Source organism: Mya arenaria, chromosome 1 (assembly GCF_026914265.1).
Source record: "Mya arenaria isolate MELC-2E11 chromosome 1, ASM2691426v1".
NCBI classification, from domain to species: Eukaryota; Metazoa; Mollusca; class Bivalvia; order Myida; family Myidae; genus Mya; species Mya arenaria.
The window spans coordinates 22,502,225-22,529,934 of record NC_069122.1 but is presented as its reverse complement, the minus strand read 5'-3'; the positions used below and the strand labels follow the sequence as shown (position 1 = coordinate 22,529,934).

At 36.8% G+C, this 27,710-nt stretch overlaps 1 protein-coding gene across 4 annotated transcripts in view; it reads left to right on the top strand.

Annotated features, from left to right (window-relative positions):
• Positions 1 to 27,710, top strand: part of LOC128232845 (uncharacterized) — a 383,378-nt gene that overhangs the window by 94,018 nt on the left and 261,650 nt on the right. For all 4 annotated transcript variants that reach the window (XM_052946615.1, XM_052946639.1, XM_052946631.1 and 1 more), the window contains 6 exons: positions 3,851 to 3,978; positions 11,981 to 12,060; positions 22,528 to 22,686; positions 24,021 to 24,129; positions 25,411 to 25,967; positions 27,229 to 27,453. In XM_052946615.1, the coding sequence (XP_052802575.1) occupies positions 3,851 to 3,978; positions 11,981 to 12,060; positions 22,528 to 22,686; positions 24,021 to 24,129; positions 25,411 to 25,967; positions 27,229 to 27,453 (1,258 nt within the window). The remainder of the gene's footprint in view (positions 1 to 3,850; positions 3,979 to 11,980; positions 12,061 to 22,527; positions 22,687 to 24,020; positions 24,130 to 25,410; positions 25,968 to 27,228; positions 27,454 to 27,710) is intronic.

Sequence of the window (27,710 nt, the reverse complement as noted above, 5' to 3'; positions counted from 1 at the left end):
ATTTGCTCTTTCCAAGACAAAAAATAACAAAGTTGTAAAAAGGGTAAATCTGTCAGAGTGCAGCTTAAATGTTAAATGGTAAGACTTCATGATTGCCACAATCGCAGCATACTGGTACAGCCTGTATTTTACTGAAATCATCAAATTTTACTGCCAAAAAGGTCAACAACAAAAACAAGCTGAAAATAACAGAAATTATGTATTTACTTAAACGAGATATGGAGCAATAATTTTAAAAGAATACATAAAAATAAATAACAAATTAAAACTGTTCCATATTTAGGTACTCCGAGGACGAAAATGGCAGTCAATGACTGTGGGGTTAATAAAGTACTTTTCATGCAGATTGGTAGCATCTTGAACAATGCCATTTATATCAACCAATTGGCCATGAATCCTAGCATGCTGATGGAAAATTTTGTACTTGTGGTGCATGTCTAACTAAAAATATTTCAAAAATAGTGCCGAAAGTGTTTCGATTTAGGTACTCACGTAGTATACAATCACAATAATCTATATGGCATTGGTGTTGATGACATAATTATATATAATAACAATAAACTATATATACCATGACAATGGTTATATAATGGCCTTGTTGTCAATGTCATATATTAATTCAATGGCATTAAATTATTGTCTCATAATGGTCCTTGATCAGGAAACAGTCAGACTTGGCAGACTTCCCATTAGTCATATTATAATGCTTCAGTACCTTTATAAAACATTTAGCATTTAAGATATAGAAGGAATAATAATAATAATAACTGAATTGTTATAGTTAAGATGCATTTAAATTCTGAATTTTATTTGACTTTTTTATTCAAGCTGTCCGATTATAGAATTTTTTATGACATTCCAGATTGCATTTATGCATTATATGAAATAGTAAAAAATATAACAAACTGAATGCTTTGAAAACATGTAAATATCTCTACTGAAGGCTCACTCATGATTCAAGCTATGACTAATTTTGACATGTGACACAATGATGAAATATAAATTGACATTTCAAGTTTTGCTTAGACGCATTTTATATTTTTATCCCCCACAAAATGAAATTATTTTGTGTTTTTTTTTTATAGTAAATTGACCAATTTTCACTGTAAATAACTATATATGGAAAGAAAGTTTCACTTGTGTACTTAACATAAAGTATGTTATATTTTTTTATGAGAAAAATAAAAATGAAACATTTGAAAGCTAATTGATACTTTAAAAGAAGTTAACCTTGAATTTTTCAGTTAAAACTCTGCTTGTCAATATTTCATCTAGTTATAATATTAGTCTCATAACATACTGGGTAAACGTGAACAATGAAATAACTTGTCAGGTCAAATGACTTCTTTTGAAGACTAATTAACAGAAACTTATAAGCAACTTATGGTTTGGGTTAAATATGGAAAAATATGAATTTTGAAGTTATGATTGGACAATGTTAGAAAGTTTGTACTGACCTTTATTTGGCCCTCATTTGAATATTTCTTGGAATAAGTTCTAACGAATAGCTTACTAGAATGGTCGTGCAATTCAGGTATGCTTGTAGAGTGTATAATAGAGTTCCATTGTAACATGAAGTTGAAACTTGCCACCACCTATCACATTATTTTCAGTTTTACACTTTTACAGATGTGTATTATTGTGTTCTTGGCAAAACATGCCTGAATATGCACCATTAACAATGCAAAACCTGAAGATCTGACATAGTCTGGCCTTTTGCTTAGTGATTGTTCTTGCAGCCTACAGAATAAAGGCATCATTTACAAAAGCTGAAAATTCATTTTTCTTTCTTGGCAATAATGGTTTAAAAATATAAAAAGTATCCCCCCATGTATTTTGAGGAGGTAACTTTCTCAAGCATGTTCCTGATAAGCCTGTATTACCCATGTACTGTACATTATGAGAGTTGTAATGGATGAACAGATAACACTTGTGATGGAATGGTGAAAGCAAGCTTGTATTCACAGGAATTCAAGGATTAAATTGTACAAAATATCTCATCTCAGTAAAAGTTTTCAGTCCTCCCCATTTATACTAGAGACCTTCTGAAATTCAGTATATATCATTATTAGTGTATATAACTGTAAATTCTGACTGTCTTTGGTGTCAGAAACTTGACCATCACAAATTAGGGTCATAATGTTGATCTTCCCTTGTTCTCTCTTCAGCACAGCTTGTTATGTTGTCTTTTAGTTTGTAACATTAAGGCTGCACATTTATTTTTTGTCTCAGCATCAACCCTTCAATTCAGTCAAATAAGATCTCAATTGTTTGGAAAACAGTTGTACATTTAATTTTTCTTTAAGTGTTAGTAACGGTTTAAGCGTAAGACATCAGTTTCTGAACATAAATATGAAAAACTGCGATCTGATCACTTGTCAGCAGTCTTAAAGCACTAGTTTCCAGACATGTATGCAAATATTGGGTCATTCCATGGCAAAAAAGGTTGTCAAAACAGGTCAATCTGTGAGAGAGCAGCTGTAAACAGAGAATATTTCAGAAACAAAAAAAACAATGCTTTTGTTTTATTATGTATATGGTTTCCATTTACATGCTATTAAAACGTGAATAATCTAGTCAACATATTTTAAACATGTTCATGAATTTAAAATTAAATTGACTTGAAAGGTGATATGGATAGGGAAAATGTATTCTGGAATAGGGCATCAAACTTTGTTTGGGGTATTACTATTTCTTTAAAATAAAACAAGAACAGTCACAGAAACTGTGACATATGCCTGCATAGTTTTTGGCATATGCTGATGGATAATAAGTTGGTGAATAAAATGTTATATCATACCTTCAATATGAATAACACAATGCCATTTGGTCCAGGACTGGTCACCCTGGATGACACATTTTTCCATGGGTCATTTATCTTTACATCATACGAAAATGATGTATTTTCGGGTTGTAATGAATAAAAGAAACTTTTATTAATTTAAAACAGGTTGTCAATGTGAGACATATGCTACAGGGTTAGTAGTGACCCTTTATTGGAAATATGGGATGCAGGAAACCATATTCGGGTTTGAGCTTCCATTGCCCCGTATATCCCATATTGGTTCACCTACCAACCCTGTTACTTATAATATCAGAGCACAAATATACACTGCTGCTACCAATTATTAAACAACAATAGTTATGGCTGTGATTATTAGTATGAAATCTGTTTTTTAACGTTGACTTCCAAGTGATTTAGACTATATATTTCATGCGTAACTCATCCTTCCATGATGCTCATCAATTCTGTGAAGTTTTGTATGTAAACCTATTAATGACCAAGAAAAAGTTGTAACTGACGGAAGGACGGACAACATAAGTAAAGGAGTTGTGGTGCGTGTGTGTGTGTGTGCATGTGCCTGTGTGTTTGTAATTCTTAGTTGATAAAACCAAGAACATTTGATCTGATCCTGACCTCAAAGCTCCAGAAAATGTATAAATTTACAATATGTTGGTCATTTCTTCTCAGTCAAGGCAGTGAATTCAATAGTCATCCCAGAAGATGGTATCTGCTAGTTTCATGAGCACCCTGTTATTTTAATGACAACCACACTGACCTCCAGATAAGACATTTTTTTAGGAAAACTAAAGATTGGGTATAAATAGTAGTACTGTTTCGGGATTGTTAAAAGATATTTCATAACAGGATATGTAATGTCCTCCATATCAAATTCACCTTAGGCTCATACATACATGTGTAATATTGTTGCACACTTACAATATCCCAGACATTAGAAAAGAACTTCTTATCATAAAGATATGTTAACTCACAAGTTAAGTAACTTTTTTACTGCTTATTTGAAAATAAATTTACATTTTTTGACATTTTACTTGGACTTAATTTCAGTTTCACATATTGAGCGTCAGGTGACAGTAGTGGTCAAGGCCAGCTTGGAGGACAACTTTTACCTTGACCATGACCTTTTTGCGACCCCAGGTGAACATGTCACCTTTGACCTTCAGTCTGGCATTCAGGTGAGTTCTGTTCTTAAATAGGTAGTTGTATTCAGAAAGCAGGTGTCAGTCAAAGCATTGCCTATAAAACATTCTCAAATACAACTAAATAAATGATTATTTAACCAAAAACTGACCTACATGTATCTGCACATTTGATTAGAGCATGATAATGCTAATTACAGGCAGAATAATACAAATGAGGTATTTATGTGATTTAATTAAGTAAAATACGAATTTATGCAGGACCTTTCAGACTATATAAGTATTCTAGTAAAAAGATTTCATCATGAGTGTTGTTTATGATGTTGTGGTATTCTGCCAATGTTTGTTATGACAGACTTGATTGTGTGGTAATGGCTTCTTATTTATTGTTCCATTCCTTGGTCTGCTGGTTGTACAAACCACAATCATGTTAACCCTGGTTTTGTGGAGAGTAGTTGAGGAGAGATGTCTGTCGATACTGCCACTTATTGTATAGACCACAACAGGTGAATCAGGAAGTATGTACCAGAGGGGTTTTCAGAGGCCTTTTACTTTGTTGTCTTGTCAAAACCAGTTTTGCTGTACATTATGTGATGCTCCAAGTTATATAGCATTCAGGTTCTTTACCTGTTGACGAAAATTCAAAGTGAACATAACTTTGCTTGATAAAACAGTTATAATTATGATCAGGAAAAAAAACAACACTGTCATTTTGTATATGCACCCTGGGTGTTTGTGTGTATGCGTTATTTGGGGTGTTGGAGTAGATCATTCATCTTTGATTTTACTTCAGATGCAAGCTCTACTTTAGGCTGTTATTCTCTTCAGTGTCATAAATTGATATTTCACAGAACTATGGAGCACTGTGTGTTAGTAAACATATTATACTGTGTATAGGACTCCAGCATAGATAGGACACAGGCAAAATAATATGTGAAAAATCAGGTAAAAAACTTTCATACCTTAGATAGGACAGCCATTTATTGTATGTAAATGTTATCAACATGTCAACAACTTCAGCTAAGTATTACAAACACGTGGTATAATAATGCAACAAACAACACTACCATCGCAACAGTTTGCACAGTTGGTATATGTTACGATTTGTACTCACCCGAGTGATGCTAACCGTACACCATTTTCCACTACCAATATAACTAAATTAATCAATCGATGTGAGTTACGGTTAAAATGTAAACAAACACCATTTTTCTCCACCCCAAAAAGTCAAAGGCCTTATAAATACTATAGATAGGATACAGGCATTTTTTCAAATTGAATTGCAGGATTAAAAAGTGCATACTATACACAGTATAGTACAGTAAATAAATTATGTTTGCCAACAATTTGGGTGTTTTCTTGTTTTTAAAATTTATATTTCAAATTATATTGATTTAAAAATGAAGCCAGTCAGTGACATTAGTCAATTTGGTCTATTTTTTAACACAAAACAGTTCGTACAAACCTGATTGAAGCATTCTGTCTGGTTAGACTGATGAAGTTGCAGCCTAATTAGCCGGAAATTGCCAGATGAAAGGAAGGAAATATAAACCAGCATGCCAGAAAGCTGACTGGGGGCTTGCAGGAAATGGGGATGATCTGGTGTAAACTCAGTCATGGTGATTACATGTGCATACTGCATATACACTTCTCTGTTTTGAATTGAAGCTTATGTGATTAACATTTCAAGCAATGTGACTCACACTTCTGTGTGTGTTCCTCAGAACGTTTGAAGTTTAACACCGTAAATCAAGAAACAATAGGAAAGTCATTTTTAAGTCCTTAGATTTAGGTATTTTATTTTTATTTTTTATTTTTAGGTAAATTTACATTTTAGATTTCAGTATAACACTGATGTTGCAGGTACACTTCTAAAGAAAATGTTCAGTTTTGAGTTTTTTTTCATTACATCTGTTTATTTGTATGATAATATTGTTTTCGATGCGAAAATGATCAATTGCTTTGCTGTGCAATTAGCAGATAAATCTCACCTTGCAAGCACTTATTCTGTTTAAGTTTGCCAACTCGCCAGTTCACCATGGCAAAAGGCCAATCATTAAGAAACTACAGGAAAACTTGGCAAACTCTCTTGGTTTTAGACTGATGTTTATGGCTCACCCACTGTCCTGGGTTTAGACTTATGTTCATGGCTCACTCACTGTCCTGGGTTTAGACTGATGTTCATGGCTCACCCACTGTCCTGGGTTTAGACTGATGTTTATGGCTCACCCACTGTCCTAGGTTTAGACTTATGTTCATGGTCTTACCAACTATCCTGGGTTTAGACTGATGTTTATGGCTCACCCACTGTCCTGGGTTTAGACTGATGTTTATGGCTCACCCACTGTCCTGGGTTTAGACTGATGTTTATGGCTCACCCACTGTCCTGGGTTTAGACTGATGTTTATGGCTCACCCACTGTCCTGGGTTTAGACTGATGTTTATGGCTCACCCACTGTCCTGGGTTTAGACTGATGTTTATGGCTCACCCACTGTCCTGGGTTTAGACTGATGTTTATGGCTCACCCACTGTCCTGGGTTTAGACTGATGTTCATGGCTCACCCACTGTCCTGGGTTTAGACTGATGTTTATGGCTCACCCACTGTCCTAGGTTTAGACTTATGTTCATGGTCTTACCAACTATCCTGGGTTTAGACTGATGTTTATGGCTCACCCACTGACCTGGGTTTAGACTGATGTTTATGGCTCACCCACTGTCCTGGGTTTAGACTGATGTTTATGGCTCACCCACTATCCTGGGTTTAGACTGATGTTTATGGCTCACCCACTGTCCTGGGTTTAGACTTACTTCCATGGCTCACCAACTATCCTGTGTGTAGATTGATGTTCACAGCTTACCAACATTCCTGGGTTTAGACTGATGTCCATGGCTCACCAACTGTCCTGGGCTTATACTGTCATTCACATCTCACCAACTATCCTGTGTGTAGATTGATGTTCATGGCTTACCAACTATCCTGGGTTTAGACTTTCAATCATGGCTCCTCAATCCTCCTGGACATATACTGTTGTTCATGGCTCACTAATCCACCTCATTTGGAACACCTCGGCCATTTTTTATCATAAACAACTCACCAACTGTCCTGAGTTTAGACTTATGTTCATGGCTGCCCAATTATACTGGGTTAAGACTGACTGTCCTGTTTTTAGAATGATGGTAATGGCTTCCAACTGTCCTGGGTTTAGACTGATGTTCATGGCTCACCAACTGTTCTGTATTTAGACTGATGTTCATGGCTCACCAACTATCCTGTGTTAAGACTGATGTTCATGGCTCACCCACTGTCCAGGGTTTAGACTGATGTTTATGGCTCACCAACTGTCCTGGGTTTAGACTGATGTTCATGGCTCACCCACTGTCCTGGGTTTAGACTGATGTTCATGGCTCACTTATTCTCTGATGTTTAGACAGATGTTCATATCTCATGTGTCTCCTGGGTTTAAAATGATGTTTATGTCTCACTTATTCTCCTGTTTTTAGACTGATGTTCATGGCTCACTTATTCTCCTGTGTTTAGACAGATGTTCATGGCTCATTTATTCTCCTGGGTTTAGATTGATGTTCATGGCTCACTTATTCTCCTGTGTTTAGACATATGTTCATGGCTCATTTATTCTCCTGGGTTTAGATTGGTGTTCATGGCTCACTTTTTCTCCTGTTTTTAGACTGATGTTTATTGCTTACTTATTTTCCTGTTTTTAGACTGATTTTCATGGCTCACTTCATTTCCCTGTGCCAGGAAAATTTCATTAAAATTTTGCATTTTTAGTCACCATTGTCCTTTGATTGTACAGTTTCTTAGGTTTGATAAATGCCTGTAGTTGTGATAGATGCAAGTACAATGTCCTTAGTAATGATAAATGCCAATATTTGTGATAAATGCATGTACAATGTCCTTAGTTGTGATTAATGAACGTACAATGCCCTTAGTAATGATATATGCCCATAGTTGCGATAAATGCAAGTACAATGCCCGTAGTTGTGATAAATGCAAGTTCAATGTCCTTAATTGTGATAAATGCCAGTACAATGTCTGTAGTTGTGATAAATGCCAGTACAATGCCAGTAGTTGTGATAAATGCAAGTTCAATGTCCTTAATTGTGATAAATGCCAGTATAATGTCTGTAGTTGTGATAAATGCAAGTTCAATGCCTGTAGTTGTGATAAATGCAAGTTCAATGCCCGTAGTTGTGATAAATGCAAGTTCAATGCCGGTAGTTGTGATAAATGCAAGTTCAATGCCCGTAGTTGTGATAAATGCAAGTTCAATGCCCGTAGTTGTGATAAATGCAAGTTCAATGCCCGTAGATGTGATAAATGCAAGTTCAATGCCCGTAGTTGTGATAAATGCAAGTACAATGTCCTTAGTTGTGATAAATGCCAGTACAATGCCCATAGTTGTGATAAATGCAAGTTCAATGCCCGTAGTTGTGATAAATGCAAGTTCCATGTCATTAGTTGGGATAAATGCAAGTACAATGTCTGTAGTTGTGATGATTGCAAGTACAATGCCCATAGTTGTGATAAATGCAAGTACAATGTCCTTAGTTGTGATAAATGCAAGTTCAATGCCCTTAGTTGTGATAAATGCAAGTTCCATGTCCTTAGTTGTGATAAATGCAAGTGCAATGCACGTAGTTGTGATAAATGCAAGTTCAATGCCCGTAGTTGTGATAAATGCAAGTACAATGTCTGAAGTTGTGATAAATGCAAGTTCAATGCCCGTAGTTGTGATAAATGCAAGTTCAATGCCCGTAGTTGTGATAAATGCAAGTACAATGTCTGAAGTTGTGATAAATGCAAGTTCAATGCCCGTAGTTGTGATAAACGCAAGTTCCATGTCCTTAGTTGTGATAAATGCAAGTTCAATGCCTGTAGTTGTGATAAATGCAAGTTCAATGTCCTTAGTTGTGATAAAAGCAAGTTCCATGTCCTTAGTTGTGATAAATGCAAGTTCAATGCCTGTAGTTGTGATAAATGCATGTTCCATGTCCTTAGTTGTGATAAATGCAAGTGCAATGCCCGTAGTTGTGATAAATGCAAGTTCAATGCCCGTAGTTGTGATTAATGCAAGTTCAATGCCCGTAGTTGTGATAAATGCAAGTACAATGTCTGAAGTTGTGATAAATGCAAGTTCAATGCCCATAGTTGTGATAAATGCAAGTACAATGTCCTTAGTTGTGATAAATGCAAGTTCCATGTCCTTAGTTGTGATAAATGCAAGTTCAATGCCTGTAGTTGTGATAAATGCAAGTTCAATGTCCTTTAATGTGATAAATGCAAGTTCCATGACCTTAGTTGTGATAAATGCAAGTTCCATGTCGGTAGTTGGGATAAATACAAGTACAATCTTTGCTTTATGATAAATGGAAGCACTTGTGATGAGTGAACGAACAATATCCGGTGTTGAAACTAACCCAAGACAGTTTTGATATTGCTGTGAGGTTGTTGTGGCGAAACATAACTATAGGATATTGTGATTTCATTTTTATGCCTCATTTTGAAAAAAGGAGTGTATGCTGGTCTGCAAATGTCTGCAGGTCATGTTGTTGGATAGTCTGACTGTTGGTTTGCCCTTAGACCATGTCTTTCTTGCCTGCTTATTAACTTGAGAACAGTTCAGCTAAGAACCATTCAACTGCAGTTTAAGGTTGCCCTTCCATGATCCCTATTGTTTTTTTAGGAAAGTAGGTCAAAGGTCAAGGCAACAGTCAACATTCTAATGAAAACATTTCCCATTTGTCTTGGGACCATGGAACTTCTTTGGTACGGTGCCCTTGACAAGTGGCACCTATGTCAAGGTCGACAGTTAGATGAAAACTTTGTTGGCCCAATAAGTTAAGGACGGAGTGGTACATGTATGTTGCTCTAGACAAGTTGATTCCAATTATTTTCAGAGCCGGTGGTGTATTGTTGAAGGCAGTACATCAAAGGTCAAGATTATGGGCATCATTCTTATGAAAAATAAACCCTTTATTCAATGTTCCACATTTTTCTGACAAAGCGGCACTCAGGGAGTAAAATGTTTGACAAGTTTTTACTTATGGCTATATGAAAAAACTTCCGAAGCAAAACAACATCAAAGTTCTTAACAACCACATGTTTTCTTAGTTAGCATAGACTACAACGACCATGACTGAGCAATCATGGACCTTCTCAGCAACACTTACTTCCTCAGCAGCCGCCCTTTGTCTTAGCTTTGCAAACAAATAGCTTGCTTCGCAAGTTTCTCCAGGTACTCAGGTCAGCGCTGTTATGAAGAATAAAATCATTTGTGTAAAAAAAATGGTCTTAAGGGCTTGGTAGCAAAAAAAGAAGTTTTTTAAAATTTATAGCCATGCTGGACACTGAACAATAAATTCCAAACATTGTTTCAAATTATTTTAGAGTGGAAACAGCGTTAAGCAGTTGTTATGGAAAGTACATTATTATGTGAGAAGAGTTTTTCATCTATAATTATGCAATGAAGAAACATGAATCTTCTCATTACCCACTCACTGAATGAGATCAAAGGAATGTTTATATAGAATGAGATGAGAGGAGTATTTTATAGGGAAATCACCAGGAAGCAATTAAATTCAAGCCCTACTGCTTGCATACTTAAAACAATGAGCAAGGGGAGGGTGCTCCTCACTCCTGAATTCATAGCATGTCTGATTAAACTGTGCATAATGTGCAATATGCATTTGGCTGTCAAAACTTGTCATCGTCCTATTTTCGCCTGGTTTTCAGGTAATTATTGCAGGGAGTGATTTGTGTGTGATGATGCTGTCCCACTCTCTAACATGTAGTTGTCTGTATCCAAGTTAAAAAATATAAGCAAATCGGCATTAATCTCTTTTTCAGAGATAGTCTGTGCATTTAGATAATTGACCATAAAAAGTCATTCTCTACCAACAGATGGGCAGAGTAGACATAGTGGCATTTGTTCTACATGTATGAGGATAATGTAATGTAATAAAGACCAGTGGTATATTATAATTGCAGGTGGAGAGGGCTGGTTGGTCTGTGTAATGCAGTACGTACCAGTGGTGCTTGCAGGTGGACAGGGCTGGTTGGTCCATTTAATAAAGTAATGACCAGTGGTATAATATGATTGCAGATGGACAGGGCTGGTTGGTCCATGTAATGTAGTACTGACCAGTGGTATATTAAGATTGCAGGTGGACAGGGCTGGTTGGTCTGTGTAATGTAGGAATGACCAGTGATATATTTTGTTTGCAATTGGACAGGGCTGGTTGGTCCCTGTACGTAGTACTGACCAGTGGTATATTAAGATTGCAGGTGGACAGGGCTGGTTGGTCCGTGTAATGTAGGACTGAACAGTGGTATATTTTGTTTGGAGGTGGACAGGGCTGGTTGGTCCGTGTACGTAGTACTGACCAGTGGTATATTAAGATTGCAGGTGGACATGGCTGGTTGGTCTGTGTAATGTAGGACTGACCAGTGATATATTTTGTTTGCAGGTGGACAGGACTGGTTGGTCTATGTAACGTAGTACCGACCAGTGGTATGTTTTGTTTGCACATGGACAGGGCTGGTTGGTCTATGTAACGTAGTACCAACCAGTGGTATGTTTTGTTTGCACATGGACAGGACTGGTTGGTTTATGTAACCTGGTACCGACCAGTGGTATGTTTTGTTTGCAGGTGGACAGGGCTGGTTGGTCCGTGTAATGTAGTACTGAGCAGTGGTATATTTTGTTTGCACATGGACAGAGCTGGTTGGTCCATGTAATGTAGTACTGAGCAGTGGTATATTTTGTTTGCAGGTGGACAGGGCTGGTTGGTCCGTGTAATGAAGTACTGACCAGTGGTATATTTTGTTTGCAGGTGGACAGGGCTGGTTGGTCCATGTAATGTAGTACTGACCAGTGGTATATTATGTTTGCAGGTGGACAGGGCTGGTTGGTCCATATAATGTAGTACTGACCAGTGGTATATTTTTTTGCAGGTGGACAGGGCTGGTTGGTCCGTGTAATGAAGTACTGACCAGTGGTATATTATGTTTGCAGGTGGACAGGGCTGGTTGGTCCAAGTTGCTTGTCAGATACGGTGATGGCACGCTGGATCACTTCGACAAGGAACAAACTGCGTAAGTTAATGCTTAGTTAAAAAAAAATGTAAACTTGATCTTGCTGGCTGCATATGCATTATAGGATAGTGTGTTAACAGAATGAAGCTATGTTTTAGTTTTATTTGTATAATTTTATTTTGGGGTGCCATTTATTTATCACTCTGTCTATCTGTCTTTTGCCTAATTACATTTTAAGCTCACTTGAGCACTTTGTGCTCAAAGGTTAGCTATTGTGGTAGGTTCGGGTTGTCTGTCAGCAGCTTGCTGTTAACAATTGCTTCAAACAAAATTTCCTTTTATACTATGCTTGTAGCATTGTTTTGTGGTCCTCTACAAAGTATGTTCAAATTGTTGGCACTGCACTGGTGGTCACATGTTTTACATAGACTCGTATAAGGTACATATTTACAACTCGTTTTTTCTAAAACTGCAATGCACAGAGCTGAGATATTCAGTAAGTTGCTTTGTCTATGTGTTCTCTACAAACTTTTTTTTATATGACCTTACTTCCCTAGCAACCATTACTTTCCTTGGCAACAATCAACCTGCTTAGCAATTGCAAATTTGGTTTGCTACAGTCTCTTTTCTATGCAACCCATGACTTCCTAGGCAGCAACTTGCTTCCTTAGCTACCATCTCCACTTACCAGCAAAACTTCCTTAATAGTTACAACCTTTAGTGGGTTTTCTCCGGGTACTTCGGTTTCCCCCACAACACAACACCACACTCTTGCGCAACATCGTGCCAACGAGAGTGACTAAGTATAAGCTATCATAGCTTTCTTCACAATTGTTGTAAAATATATAATGTTTAAACTAACCTTTAGTCTTACCAACCAGTGATTTCCATGAGAATAGCTTATTGCCTAGTTCCCTTAACAACCAAGTTAATCAACTTCTATAGTAACCACATTTTTAGCTTTTGTGGTAGGTATTCTTCGTCATTTGTGGTTCATCATATTTCTAAGCAACCTTTAACTTTTTTCGTAGCAACAGCTTGCTTTCGAGCAACCTATCTGGTTCACTATTGCCTTCCTTGAATTAAAATGTTTTCACAAATGGATTCACTTTTCATCAGGGCCCTCTTGTTGTAGATTTTGATTTTGCTCGGCTTGCGCCTTGTGAAATCCGAATCTGCAAAAATCTACTTGAGTATAATACAACCTCTTGGACCAAAACGCAGTACTTATAACCCTATTATATACAAAACATGTTACCCCTTGGACAGAGCATCTTTAAACCACAGGGCCATTGTAACTTTGAACAATTTTTCTAAAAGACAACTACATGTATGTCAGACTACATACAAAATGCTAAGGAAGTAGTTTGGGAAAATAAAGAATTATTTTCTCTGTCTTAATTTGTATGCATTAGATGGCTCATTAAATGCAATGGTTGGCTATTCTTGTATTGTCCTCTGTAACTGTCCTGATAGCTCCCTATCTCAATAGTAACAAAAGGATGTAGGTTCATGTTTATCGTGGTCCAATGTGTCATGCAGAAAGATGTTGAATGTAGAATCAAGTAGCTTTCTTTTCAGGCACTCCGAATTGAATAGTACTGTAACATTTGGAGTGCCTAGAATTTGTTGGATTCGTAGGCAACATGTATCAGGTGTTGCAGTACATTTGGCAAATGCTTTTACCAGTCCTTGTAAATCTAAAAAAAGCTTTCATTTTGCAAAAATTGTTCATATAACTATAATAAGGTTGCTTAATCAGAGTTTGAATATTTCTGATATCTAGATGTGCCTTTAATTGCAGCAATTTGAACTCCAACTCATAATGTTAATTGAGCTGGTTAAGCAATACTGCAGTTCATTGGTCACTGGTGTGGGGATTGCTTTATTTACTTGAATAAACAAACATTCCTTGCATTGGAAAGTACCAATTTTGTATTAACATGCAATTTTCTTGCCTTGACTCCATCCAAGCGTAATCAATCTAAGATCAATGTGTAACATGTTATATCAATGAGAACTATGAATTATGTTCAATTTAGTGCCACTTATTATATTTCATTCCACATACAAACACACTAGCATGTTCTTTAAAAACAATAGCATTAATATCCTATGTTATGATAAAACCATTGCCAAGTTGGTAATTATGTCTCCCCCTCTCTGGGGGAGACATATTGTTTTTGCCCTGTCCGTCAGTCCGGTAGTCCGTCAGTCCGTACGTCACACTTCGTTTCCGATCGATAACTGGAAAACCGCATGACCTAGGATCACCAAACTTGGTAGGGAGGTTGGTCGTGAGGTGTAGAGGATCCCTATTGTTTTTGGGGTCACTAGGTCAAAGGTCAAGGTCGCGGCGACCCCCAATATAAAAAACATTTCTGCTCAAAATCTTGAGAACGGTTTGACCTAGGTTCACCAAACTTGGTAGGGAGGTTGGTCGTGAGGTGTAGAGGATCCCTATTGTTTTTGGGGTCACTAGGTCAAAGGTCAAGGTCGCGGCGACCCCCAATATAAAAACATTTCTGCTCAAAATCTTGAGAACGGTTTGACCTAGGTTCACCAAACTTGGTAGGGAGGTTGGTCATGAGGTGTAGAAGATCCCTATTGTTTTTGGGGTCACTAGGTCAAAGGTCAAGGTCGCGGCGACCCCCAATATAAAAAACATTTCTGCTCAAAATCTTGAGAACGGTTTGACCTAGGTTCACCAAACTTGGTAGGGAGGTTGGTCGTGAGGTGTAGAGGATCCCTATTGTTTTTGGGGTCACTAGGTCAAAGGTCAAGGTCGCGGCGACCCCCAATATAAAAAACATTTCTGCTCAAAATCTTGAGAACGGTTTGACCTAGGTTCACCAAACTTGGTAGGGAGGTTGGTCATGAGGTGTAGAAGATCCCTATTGTTTTTGGGGTCACTAGGTCAAAGGTCAAGGTCGCGGCGACCCCCAATGTAAAAAACATTTCCGCTCAATATCTTGAGAATGGTTTGGCCTAGGTTCACCAAACTTGGTAGGGAGGTTGACCATGAGGTTTAGAAAACTCCTATATTTTGGGGGGTCACAAGGTCAAAGGTCAACGTCGCTGTGACCTCTAATGTAAAAAAATATTTCCGTGCAATATCAGGAGAATGCTTTGATCTAGGTTCACCAAACTTTGAAGTGAGGTTGGTCATGATGTCTAGTTGATTTTGCGATCAGTTGGTCAAAGGTCAAGGTCACTGACCTTGAGGTGAAGAACCGGTTTCTGCTCAATAACTCAAGAACGTTTACACCCAGGAACTTCATACTTGGTATGCCAGTTAGTCATGACTAGTTGATGGCCCCTATTGATTTTGGGATCAGAAGGTCAAAGATGAAGGTCACAATACTGTGAGGTAAAAAATGGTTTCCGCTCAATAACTAAAGAATGCTTCCACCCAGGAACTTAATACCTGGTATGCCAGTTGATCATGACTAGTAGATGACCCGTATTGATTTTCAGGTCAGTAGGTCAAAGGTGAAGGTGACCTTGAGGTAAAATAACAGTTTCCGCTGATTTACTAAACACAACTTCGGCCCAGGAACTTCATACTTGGTTTGCTAGTTGGTCTTGATTATAAGATGACCACTATTGATTTTGAGGTCAGTAGGTCAAGGTCAATTTCTTTGTCACCAGTACGTACGTCACACTTCTTTTGGCTCAATAACTTATGAAAGCTTGGACCCAGGAACTTCATACTTGGACCCAGGAACTTCATACTTTGTATGCAGGTTGGTCATGACCAGTAGATGACCCCTATGTTTGTTCGTCTCCAGTCCAAAAGTACAAATTTCATGTCCATCATTGATTATTTCTCACCTACGACCACACAATGGGGGAGACATGCGCTTTTTCAAAAAAGCAATCTCTAGTTTGAAAACACAAATTTTTTATCTGGTTAGGGTTTGACATAATCTTTCTAGACAGCTGGACTTGTCATTCGGAACTCCTCGGCCATTTTTTTTAAAAACAACCTCGGATGTATTTGGACGGTTTACATACTCAAAAAGAGGTACGTTTAAGTCCGCTGCAAGTAGATCGCGTAGTAATTTTATTTAGCAGTTAAACTTTATGTCTTAACTCTCGGGAATCTTAATTATGTTTGCAATAATACACTTCACTGGTAATCAATTTAAACTGAGATCAATAAATACAACTCTAAAACACTAAATTTAATTAACGATATAATTCAAACAAATACGAACTACTTCAACTGATGTACCAGCATACATCCGAGGTTGTTTTTTAAAAAAATTGGCCGAGGAGTTCCAAATGCTGGACTTGTTTGCAGTTACTTTGGAAATCTTCAAAAGCTAAACTGAACAAGACTGGAGCATAAAACTCACAATACAAAAAGGGGTTTTAAAGACTTATGAGATCATTCTCACATCACCTATACCATTAGTTCTTATCTACAAACTTAAGTCAACATAATAATGTTTTACATAAATATTGCAATGAAAAACATATTGCAATAACATGGCAATCAAGTATGATCACTATAGGCCTAAACATAAGATTTCAACATTTTTTTGATAAACAAATAATAATGTACATTGAATGACCCTTCATAAAGCATTATTGCGAGGGCCAATGATAAATTCTTATTGTGTATGTGTAGTAAGGCCCTTTTTTATTTTTTGGTTTACAAGAATTTTTGGAAAAAATGTCCACCGGGTGGTGGAAAAAAAAAAAAAAAAAGGAAAAAAATCCCAAAACATACTCTTAAAGGGTGAAAATCAGAGAACAACATAAACACATTGAGCATTTATATCATTTACTTGAAATTTTTAAACTGCTATTAATGAATGTTTTAATACACTCAATGTTTCAAAGTTCTAATTAAACAGACAGTTACATACTGTGCATATAAAACATCAATGAAATTGCCTATAAAACATGTTTACATGTATAAACTACACTTTTTATCAAAGATACATTGAATATCACTCAGCAAGACTTTTATTTAGCTTTACGGGTATGCTTAAGCAAAAGTGAATGCAGAACACTTAAAAACTGACCAATATTAAATAGAAAAAAAAAAGAAAAGGCGAATTTTACGCATTAAAATACACAAAAATTGCACTGTATTAAAACAATACATTACATTTAAAATATTGTTTCAGTTATTTAAATATTGGAAAATGTCAATAAAGTGAAATAATTACCAATTTTGTAAATAAGGAAGTAACATTTTATTGAGCTTTAATATTGTGAAAACAATTCCTGAAAAACTAAAAACCAAACTAGACCTAGATTTGAGTTTTAATAACTTTTACCACGTGGGGTCCTAGTTGTGTGTAACCCGATCCATGCTAAGGCTGGATATTTTCGAACCGGGATACTTACCATGGGCTGTTCACCAAATCCATTTCAAATTCAAATCTTGCAGCAAATTACCACATCAGTACATAAAAATCACATAGCAAAATAATAAATCTAGCATGTGGCTTAACTTTATGTACCAATGATAGCAAACTGACAGAGAAATCCATAATTATGTATCAGATATTTTCATCTTCTCCCAACTCCGCCATTTTGTGTATATATGCGTTCACAGGGCATCTATACTTAATGCTTGTTTATTTTTTTCATTTTAAAGAGTTTTCCTTGGTGACAACAACAAATCTCATTTATAGTGAAATATCAAGTTCATTACAAATTGAAATGGACTTATTCAAAATAGTTTTCCGTGTTGTTTTATCTAAATGTTTTGCACACAACTCCCGGCATGAGTTAATGTCATTGACACATGTGTTCAACTCTTTGTTTGTTTTTTAACCCAAACATGAATAAACATGTAATCTAGAACAAACACAAGCTTTACATTGACCCAATGACAAGTATTTCAAAACCATTATGTGATTTAAAATTCATAAACACCACCGACCGTACTTGTGAAACTAGGTCACCGGTGTCAACTTAGAAATTTTACTTTCGATTTCACCACTCACACTTAGTGCACTGTTATTTGATATATAACCATAAAATATTATAAAATGTTTTTCTCACACATAATTTACAGATATTTGGGTCTACTTATTCGATGGCAGCCGCTGACACTTTTATTTTTTATCTATAAACAACAATATTTTCATGACCTAAATTAGCGGGAAAAAACAACAATCATGTGACAGTTATTGTTTGTGTCGGCTGTTAAATTTGCCAATGTTTATTGCTATTGTTATTTTAACAACTCCTTCATATTTTAATTAATTATTTCATACAAAGAATGACTGCTATCGTCAATTCCCCCATTGCCAACAGCGCTGCCATAACAGTTGACTTGCTCATATGCTATCACTATAAATTGGCGAATACGGCTACGGAACAACAAACCAGTCAAGATCTACTGCATTCGTACTCTTACCTATTCGTTTTTCTTTCGTTTCGCACCAAAACCAATACGGTCGGGGAAAATAATTTTGAAAATAAAAGTGAAACTCGTTTTTTTATTTTTTTTTGTACTTTTCGGAAAATTACACCCGCCGGTTTTGTAAACCAATTTATATAAAAGTAGTGGCCTAACTACTTTCATGCTATGGACACCTTAGCTGTTATCTTTACTTTAATTAGTGTCAAAATTAGGTATATTTTTTATACACTAATTTCTGAAATACTGCTCTGTCAAACAAAAGGGCACTGGTAAAAAGGCAGCAGAAGGCTGGAAAAGACCAGCAGGTTACCACACCCTGCTATTTAGGTCTACATGTAGCCTGAGCACTGGACTATACCTTGTTGTCTTATTTCCTGCTCTTAGGTGGTTAAAAAGTCCCAGGGTCAAAACTTGGACATTTATGTTTTGACTTGTATGAACGTATTATTTATTTACTGCATGTTCAGTGAAACAGGAATTATGCATGTACTATTCTTTATGTAACCCTATGCATCCTTGTCAGAATCCTATATGCAACAGGGATTGTTTAGTTGCACCGACATCTCTCATTTCTACTTTCAGTTTCACTTTCATGTTTTTATTTTGTCCGGAAGTAAACAAAAACATTCAACGTTCCTATTGTCAATATTGCAACATTGTTTTTATTTTTTCATAAATGGCATAACAATTAAACTAAAATATTATATAACTTTACTCTACACTGGCAACGTTTTACGCAGTTCTCCTTTCCCTTTCATTAAAATTGACAGAAGGTAAGCGCGCACCTGCTACCGCGCTTTTTAGACCATGTGCTACGAAAAATGTTTATTATGCCCCCTTTTGAAAAAAGTGGGGTATATTGTTTTGCACATGTCGGTCGGTCGGTCGGTCGGTCGGTCGGTCGGTCTGTCGGTCGGTCGGTAGGAATACCAAATGGTTTCCGATCAATAACTTGAGAACGCTTTGACCGAGGGACCTCATACTTGGTATGTGTATTGGTCATGACCAGCAGATGAACCCTATTGATTTTGAGGTCAGTGGGTCAAAGGTCAAGGTCAGTGTGACCTTTACATGAAAAACGGTTTCCGATCAATAACTTGAGAACGCTTTGACCCAGGAACCTCATACTTGGTATGTGTATTGGTCATCACCAGCAGATGAACCCTATTGATTTTGAGGTCAGTGGGTCAAAGGTCAAGGTCAGTGTGACCTTTACATGAAAAACGGTTTCCGATCAATAACTTGAGAACGCTTTGACCCAGGAACCTCATACTTGGTAGGTGTATTGGTCATGACCAGCAGATGAACCCTATTGATTTTGAGGTCAGTGGGTCAAAGGTCAAGGTCAGTGTGACCTTTACATGAAAAACGGTTTCCGATCAATAACTTGAGAACGCTTTGACCCAGGAACCTCATACTTGGTATGTGTATTGGTCATCACCAGCAGATGAACCCTATTGATTTTGAGGTCAGTGGGTCAAAGGTCAAGGTCAGTGTGACCTTTACATGAAAAACGGTTTCCGATCAATAACTTGAGAACGCTTTGACCCAGGAACCTCATACTTGGTAGGTGTATTGGTCATGACCAGCAGATGAACCCTATTGATTTTGAGGTCAGTGGGTCAAAGGTCAAGGTCAGTGTGACCTTAACATGAAAAACGGTTTCCGATCAATAACTTGAGAACGCTTTGACCCAGGGACCTCATACTAGGTAGGCTTATTGGTCATGACCAGCAGATGAACCCTATTGATTTTGAGGTCAGTGGGTCAAAGGTCAAGGTCAGTGTGACTGTAAGCTGAAAAAAGGTTTTCTGATTGTCCATATTTTATTTTCTTATATAGTAGACAGTAGAAATTTATATGTCACTAAATGCATGAGTTGAAGTATCAGTTTTCAGTGAACATCTAGTTTAATTATGCCCCCCTTCGAAGCAGAGGGGTTATATAATTGCTTTGCACATGTCGGTCGGTCTGTTGGAAGACCAAAGCTTGTCCGAGTGATAACTCAACAATTCCCGGACCTATGGTCATCAAACTTGACATGAAGATTAGGTATGACCAGTAGATGACCTGCCTCATATGCATCCAATGACAAATCAGCTGTCATTTCAGTCCATGCATATTTCATTCAATTGTCCAAATATTTCTGGCAACTTGGCGCTCAGGGGGCATAATGTTTCACAAACATCTCTTGTTTTTATCTGTTTCACATTAATATCTAATACCAATATATTTTTTAATTGATATAGACATGGTATAAAAAACTTAAACAAAATATATTTAAGCATTGTTGTTTTTTAAACCATCGTACTAAGCGAAAAAGCCAAAGGTATCCGTTATTTTGCATAATGGGCGGAGTTATCACGTCATTGAGTTTGAGTGCTGCTAATTGACATAGAAACCGTATAGATTCCAGATCGATAATAAGTTGTCACTTCGGGTGTTAATTGCTCTTGACTTAAATTGATTAAAAAGGCATTTAGAGCATGCCTTGCGGCTCCTTTCAAATGATAATAATAGAAATTTACAATAATGTTACAAATTTATTATGCATCATTTTCGGGTCATTTACGATTTCTATTCGTCAAAACCCGAGGAGCTCGGGTCGATAAATGCCCTGATTAAGTTGGTTTGATCAAGTAAACATAGGTTAGTTAATAAAATTAACAAGTTACACGTTTGACACATATTTATTAAATAATTTTGCCCCAAAAATTATTGCCGGACACGCGGGCCTACAATATAGCTGTGATCATCAGACCTCGCCATTTATTATCGGCGGGAGCCGAGGTCCGGCGAACTTTCATACAGACTGTTTGTATCGCTATGAACTAGGCCACAAGTGCCCTAGTCCAAAAACAATGAAGTTTCTACCTGAAGGGAGTAATACTAAAGAGCTTGAACAGACTGAGAAAAACAAATGTAGATGGCAGAGGCGCTGTCAGAAGTACAGAAGATTCAAAGAGTTTAAAGTGGAGCCTATTTTACTGTGACAAAGTATGCTATTATGTTCATGCAACATCTATTGAACATAATCTTTTTTAGTTTTTGACAGAAATGTGAGCAAAAGTCTCTCAATTTGCGTGATATGTTTTGTGATTTTTCTAACCTGCCAGAGCACAAAATATCCAAGAGGCTTTGTGTTAGATATTGTGGTAGTAATGTCAGGAGGGGCTTTGAAATTCTTTATAGAAAGCTTAATTCCAGGAGCTTCGTGGAACCACCTGGGGCACTATTGGCCCACTGGCTCCCAGCAAATTTTTCAGTATTTTTCAAGTTCTGTTTTTTCACCCATGTATTTGCATAGTTATCCCAATTGACTTTTAGCATGCCTTCAAATTGCTGCCTGTGAAATATGGTATCATTACATCACCTTATCACATCCTTTGGTGACTCTAGTTTAATCTATCAATATAGGCATGTTTTAAAACCTGGTCTGGCCTGGCCTGGCCTGCTTACTCAGCATTTTGTGTCAGGCCATCCCGGGCCAGGCCAGGCCAGATTTTATACAATTTCAGATTACAAGCAGGGAATATACTGGAACACAATGATAGACCTTTATTTGGAAATAAAACTGAATGTTTAATGTATTGAGTTTTACTTAGATAAAAAAAGTAGTTTAATTGAATGCATGGGAACATTGTTAACACTAATGAGATATAGTTTTAAAGTGCACAGAAGTGGGGTTTACCATCGAATCTTTAAATCAATGTGTTCAAACTCAAGTTTAACATACATATATTTTATTTTTTACATTCATATATATTTTTTTTGTGATGATTTTTTTTTATGTTTTGTCTTTATTTAAGATGTAGAGATTCAATCTTACATTACAGTTCATATAGTTTAACATCAAGCTGTTAAAAAATACATGCATAGTTCAACTGAAAACCTGATTTTGTATAAGAAAATTAATTATTTATGCCTTCAATTAAACTAGATGTTTTATCTTAATAAAATCATTGTGTTCCAGTATTTTCAGAGATTTTACCGTCCTTATGTATAAAATCTTGGAATAAACAGGCCAGGTTTTAGAACATGCCATTAATCTATAGTGTTAGCTACAACCATTTCATTACCACAAAGGGCCCAGTAGGTATTAACAACAAACAAACTTGTACTTGTTTACATTGCAGGTGGCAGCATCAGTTCACCACTGCTGGTATCCAGCATGTCAGTGTCACAGTGCTGGATGGGCAGGGAGTCAGCCTGAAGGAAGTTACATCTCATCTCAGTGTGCAAACACCAATAGCAGACATTGCGCTATCAGGAACAGAGACTGTTATTTACACATGGTAAATCTGGCACACATATAAGTTATAAGCTTGTCTATTTTTGGAAGAAACAAATCCAGTTACTGCATGTGTAAAAAAAATCATTAAATGTACAAGAAACATGGTACACTTGTTTACTATTGCTAATGTATCAGTTTACTGGTATTTGTTCATTTATAGGCCTATTCAGGTACCTGTTCGAATTTAATTAGATCATTGTACACTTACATTTCTGGGCAAGAACATGTCTAGGAGTGTGTGTGTTACTGCATTTCAGGTTAAACACATTTTACCAGATAGCCATTTTCCATCTGAACTCGATGTTTCCCTGATGAGTGCTAAACAGTCTGTTAAATGTCAGCAACACTAATGACATTTATAGCCAACCAACATATAAAACTCCCAGAAAAGAGTTGAAATAAGCAAATAAAACAATAAAGAGGGAAGTGATGGGATCTAGATAAAGCGTAATTGGGAATATTATCTCAGTTGAAGTGTGAGGTATGAATTCATGGGTTGTCTCAGATAGTGGCTGGCCACACTAATTGGATATGCATTGCTCCTATCTAGTTGGTAATGGGCTTTTCCAGAATTGTGCCTGATAACATGTCCTCATTTTCCTCCTTTCTGTTGCTATAAGAATAATTATATATAATTTACTGAAGCCACACATAAAAGGTATAACACGCACTGCCCAAACCAGTCAGCTTTCATGTATTACAATTAACATTTTGAAGCTTTATTGAATTATAATTTGCAAACAATGTATGGGTATGCTTTTTGTCACTTTTTAATGCCATTATATTTTCATTGTCAATCTTTTCAAACAATTATTGAAGTTGGACTGCTCACAGTCATCTTAACCCATCTGCTTTGGAAGTTTTTATAAAGGCCCAATCATTCTGACTTTGATAATTGTCAAGGTATGCCCCCTTTTCTACAAAAATATGAACATCAAAAGCTTAATCATGGCTATAACTAAAAAAGAATGTTTTAGATATTCAAATGACTCTTAGTAAATAGTTATCAAAGACAATACGTCCATATAGAGCAAGGCCAATACCTGTGACTTTAATAATATTTGACTTATGCCCCTTTTTCAATAGAAAACAAAACGATAAGCAAAACCCAAAACTGTTAAACATTTTCAAATTTTTGATACAAATATTTCAAGAGCCAATTTGCTGATGTATAACAAGGACGGCACTCTTGAGTTCATTACTCGTTGACGAGGCCATCCATTTTTGAACCCCCAAAACAACAGATGAGCTTTGGCATTCCATGGCACTCTTGTTCAAATACCAGTTAGTACAGCATCAGTTGAGTGCACATTTCAGGTCAATCTTATTTTGTAGGAGTGAATATGGCCAGTATGGACAATGGCGTGCTAATCTGGACTCTGGGACAGGGGTTTTATACCAGTGGTCGTTTGGAAATACAGAGCTACTGGCCCCCACTGACTTGGTAAGAACCATGTGTGTTATTAAAAGTGTGGGAGAGGAGTCTAGTGGTACAGGTGTTTACCTTTCACCCAGTTGCTGGTGGGTTCAAGCTACTAAAAGAGCCCAATTCTTTGGCCTCTCATAATACCCAGGAAATAGCCAGGTTCTGCCGAGGAAACAGCCTGGTTCTACCCAGGAAACAGCCTGGTTCTACAGAGGAAACAGCCTGGTTCTACCCAGGAAACAGCCTGGTTCTACAGAGGAAACAGCCTGGTTCTACCCAGGAAACAGCCTGGTTCCACCCAGGAAACAGCCTGGTTTTACCCAGGAAACAGCCTGGTTCTACAGAGGAAACAGCCTGGTTCTACCCAGGAAACAGCCTGGTTCTGCAGAGGAAACAGCCTGGTTCTACCCAGGAAACAGCCTGGTTCTACCCAGGAAACAGCCTAGTTCTACAGAGGAAACAGCCTGATTCTACAGAGGAATGTAGTTTCACTAGACTAAACTATTATATCTGCAGTACTTAAGTTGTTTATAGAAAATGAAAAACATTAGTTCTCAACAGGTAGGATTGTTAATGATATTTGGCTATAATCCTAAGCACAGGGAATTTAGTCATTAAAACAGTCCAGACTATTGACTTTGCTCCAACTTAATGAAATCAAAGACATTAATCAAGATACGGAAGGAGGTTGATTAGAAATTTCTCATGGCTGAGTTTCCAGGATTGATTTTAATGTAATAATTACCATGTTCTATAGAAAATAAACTGCTTGTCGAAGTAATGAAGCCTATAATTGAACTTTGTATTGGAAATCAAATGAGAACTGGGTACTTTCTCTAGGCCAATCTTTATATGGCAGGGCTGGAATTACGCTTGAAACTGATATTCAAAGTTTTAATTATTGCCAAGAATAATCAAGACTGTTTTTATATCTTTTCAGAGGATTCCATGTACTGTTTAGGTGCAATCTTCGTGAAGTTGAAAGTGAAATTGACGGGCAGGATTGATAATGATTGATTTTTCTTGAAAGACATGGAAATGCATGATAAGACTAATTTTATTAGCTTTCTAGCAATGTTGAAATGATGGTGAAAAAAGTTGTCAGGAAAAAGAAAGCTAATGAACAAAACCATGCAAAGTTCAATCATATGTTTTAACTTTAAGCCATGCTTCCTGAACAAAGCTGCACATCCTTAATAGAAATGGAATTGTAACACTGTTTATTACAATGCAGAATTAAAGGATTGTACAGAAGTTATAAAAGTACTTATGCTCAGGAGATTTTTTTATGTATTTCAGTTTGAAATAAAGCTGCCAAAACCTGGGGAGTATGTTCTTCAAGTTTCTGCATTCAATGATGTTACCCATAAAACCCACACTGCTAGCCTCAATGTCAAAATTGTTAATGCCTCACATGAAAACACCATTCACCATGTTGGACTAAGCCTGCTGGGAGGTCTAGTTGGGGAAGAAACCTATTTTAAGCTGAATATCACTGGAAGACATTTCTCACAGATTGACCTTGTCTTCGGTGATGGCACAAAAATGTCCTTGACTTCCCACAGTTCTAGTGTCATGATAACAAGCCTTAGAGATGACCTTCATATTGTGTACCTTAAACACAGATATCTATCAGCTGGGTTGTACGATGTCAAAGCCAATGTTTCAAATAGCATTTCCAGCTTTGAAGCTACCACTAAATTCAGCCCAATCGTTAATGTGACATTGACCTCCAAATCTCGAACGTTGATACAGACCCCTGGGCATGTGGTTGCCATAGCGTATGTTGAAGGCGGGGAGAATGTGAACTTTGTCTGGAACTTTTCTGATGGATTCGGAGAGACTCTGATAAGAAGGTAACATAGCAGAAAAAAATGGCAAATGGTAGATGAAGTCAATACCCTGAAATTAAAGAACTTGTTGGAAACAAAAATCTGTGTATGTTGAGGGATCCTTTAGATTTATATAATTTTACTAGATCAAACAAATTTTTCAGACCAGCGTTTTTTATAAAAAGGTAACTTCTAGTTCAATTTAGAAGTTCACATTATTATTGCGATCCTACACAAAAATAAACAGTTTTTATGTCGCCTGTCTGCGGTGGCGGTCGCGTCCCGTTTTTGCTTGTCCGGGGTATATTTTGTAAACTATTAGTGGTATCAACTTGAAATTTCATATGTAGATAGATCTCATTCAGGGCAATCGCAGTGCATAAGAACTGTTACTCTTGCTTCCATATTTTCAGAATTATTGCACTTTGTTAATTGTCATGCTTAAAGTTTTGTCCGGGGCATATCTTGAAGAATATGAGTTATCAACTTGAAACTTCATAGCTAGATAGATCTCATTGTGGGCAAATGCAGTGCATAAGAACCGTAACTCTTGCATCTATATGTTTAGAGTTATTGCCCTTGGTTAATTTTCAAGCTTAAATTTTGTCAGGGGCATATATCGTAAACTATAAGAGGTATCAACCTGAAACTTAATAGGTAGATAGATGTCATTGAGAGCAAGTGCAGTGCATAAGAACTGTTACTCTTGCTCTTGCCCTTTGTTAATTTTCATGGTTAATTTTTGTCCAGCTTAAAGTTGTTACCTTCAGTTCAAATGCCATCATTGTCTATAAATGAATAAAATGCCAATCTAACAACTATAATGTCGACTGTAAGTAATTCGTCAGGTGACACATCCGACTTGCGGAGTTCTAGTTTTATTATTATTTGTTAAAAAGTTGTACAAATGACAGTTTATTGTAGTTTTACAGAAAAGCCCATCATATTGAACGCGACTGTAGCGTAACATCAACTCAGAAATGATGTTGGTGAAATTTTACTTCTGCCCTGTGCATGCTGACATTTGTTCTGGATGTGAGAGCTGGCTGAAATTTAAAAAAATGTGAAAAATATCAAATTGGTATATTCACTGTTTGGAATGGTGAAATTTATTGATAAATCTTTATAAACAACAAGAAAGCATAAAATAAGTAGGAAAACTTGTAGTTTCTGTGTAGGTGTCAATACTTGTAACAAACCTAGATTATGTGTTTGTTGATGAGCTATCATTGTACTTTTTTGTGGAAATAATTATTCCTGTTGCTTACACGTTTCCTTCACACAGGTTTGACAATAACACAGTTGTTGCCAAGCATCCATATGGCTTATCTGGGGAGTATGAGGTATCGGTTAATGTGACAGGAAAACACTATCCTGCCCCGGGCATCTCCCGTAAACTGCCCAGAAAGTTTATAGTGCAAGATGCCATTGACATGGTAAAACTCTATGCCAACCAGAATGCCTCGGCCTGGATGGGCAATACCTCTGAACCTGTCACCTTCAGTGCAAAGTAAGTCCGGTTGTTGTTGTATCTAACCACAGATAAGACATTTAAATTTTTATTCCGTTTAGTCATATACCAAAACAGCCTGATACCTACCATGCAGTCACGCACACTCTTTATCTTCTGTGGATATGTGTCATCATGGGAAATCCAGAATGTGATCTCTGGAATTGAACTTCTGACTGTTTAATTACAAGCACAACTTGTACAATCGGCATAAGGTTTGATTTTTTCAATTGCAGCTAAAGAAAAACAACATTTAG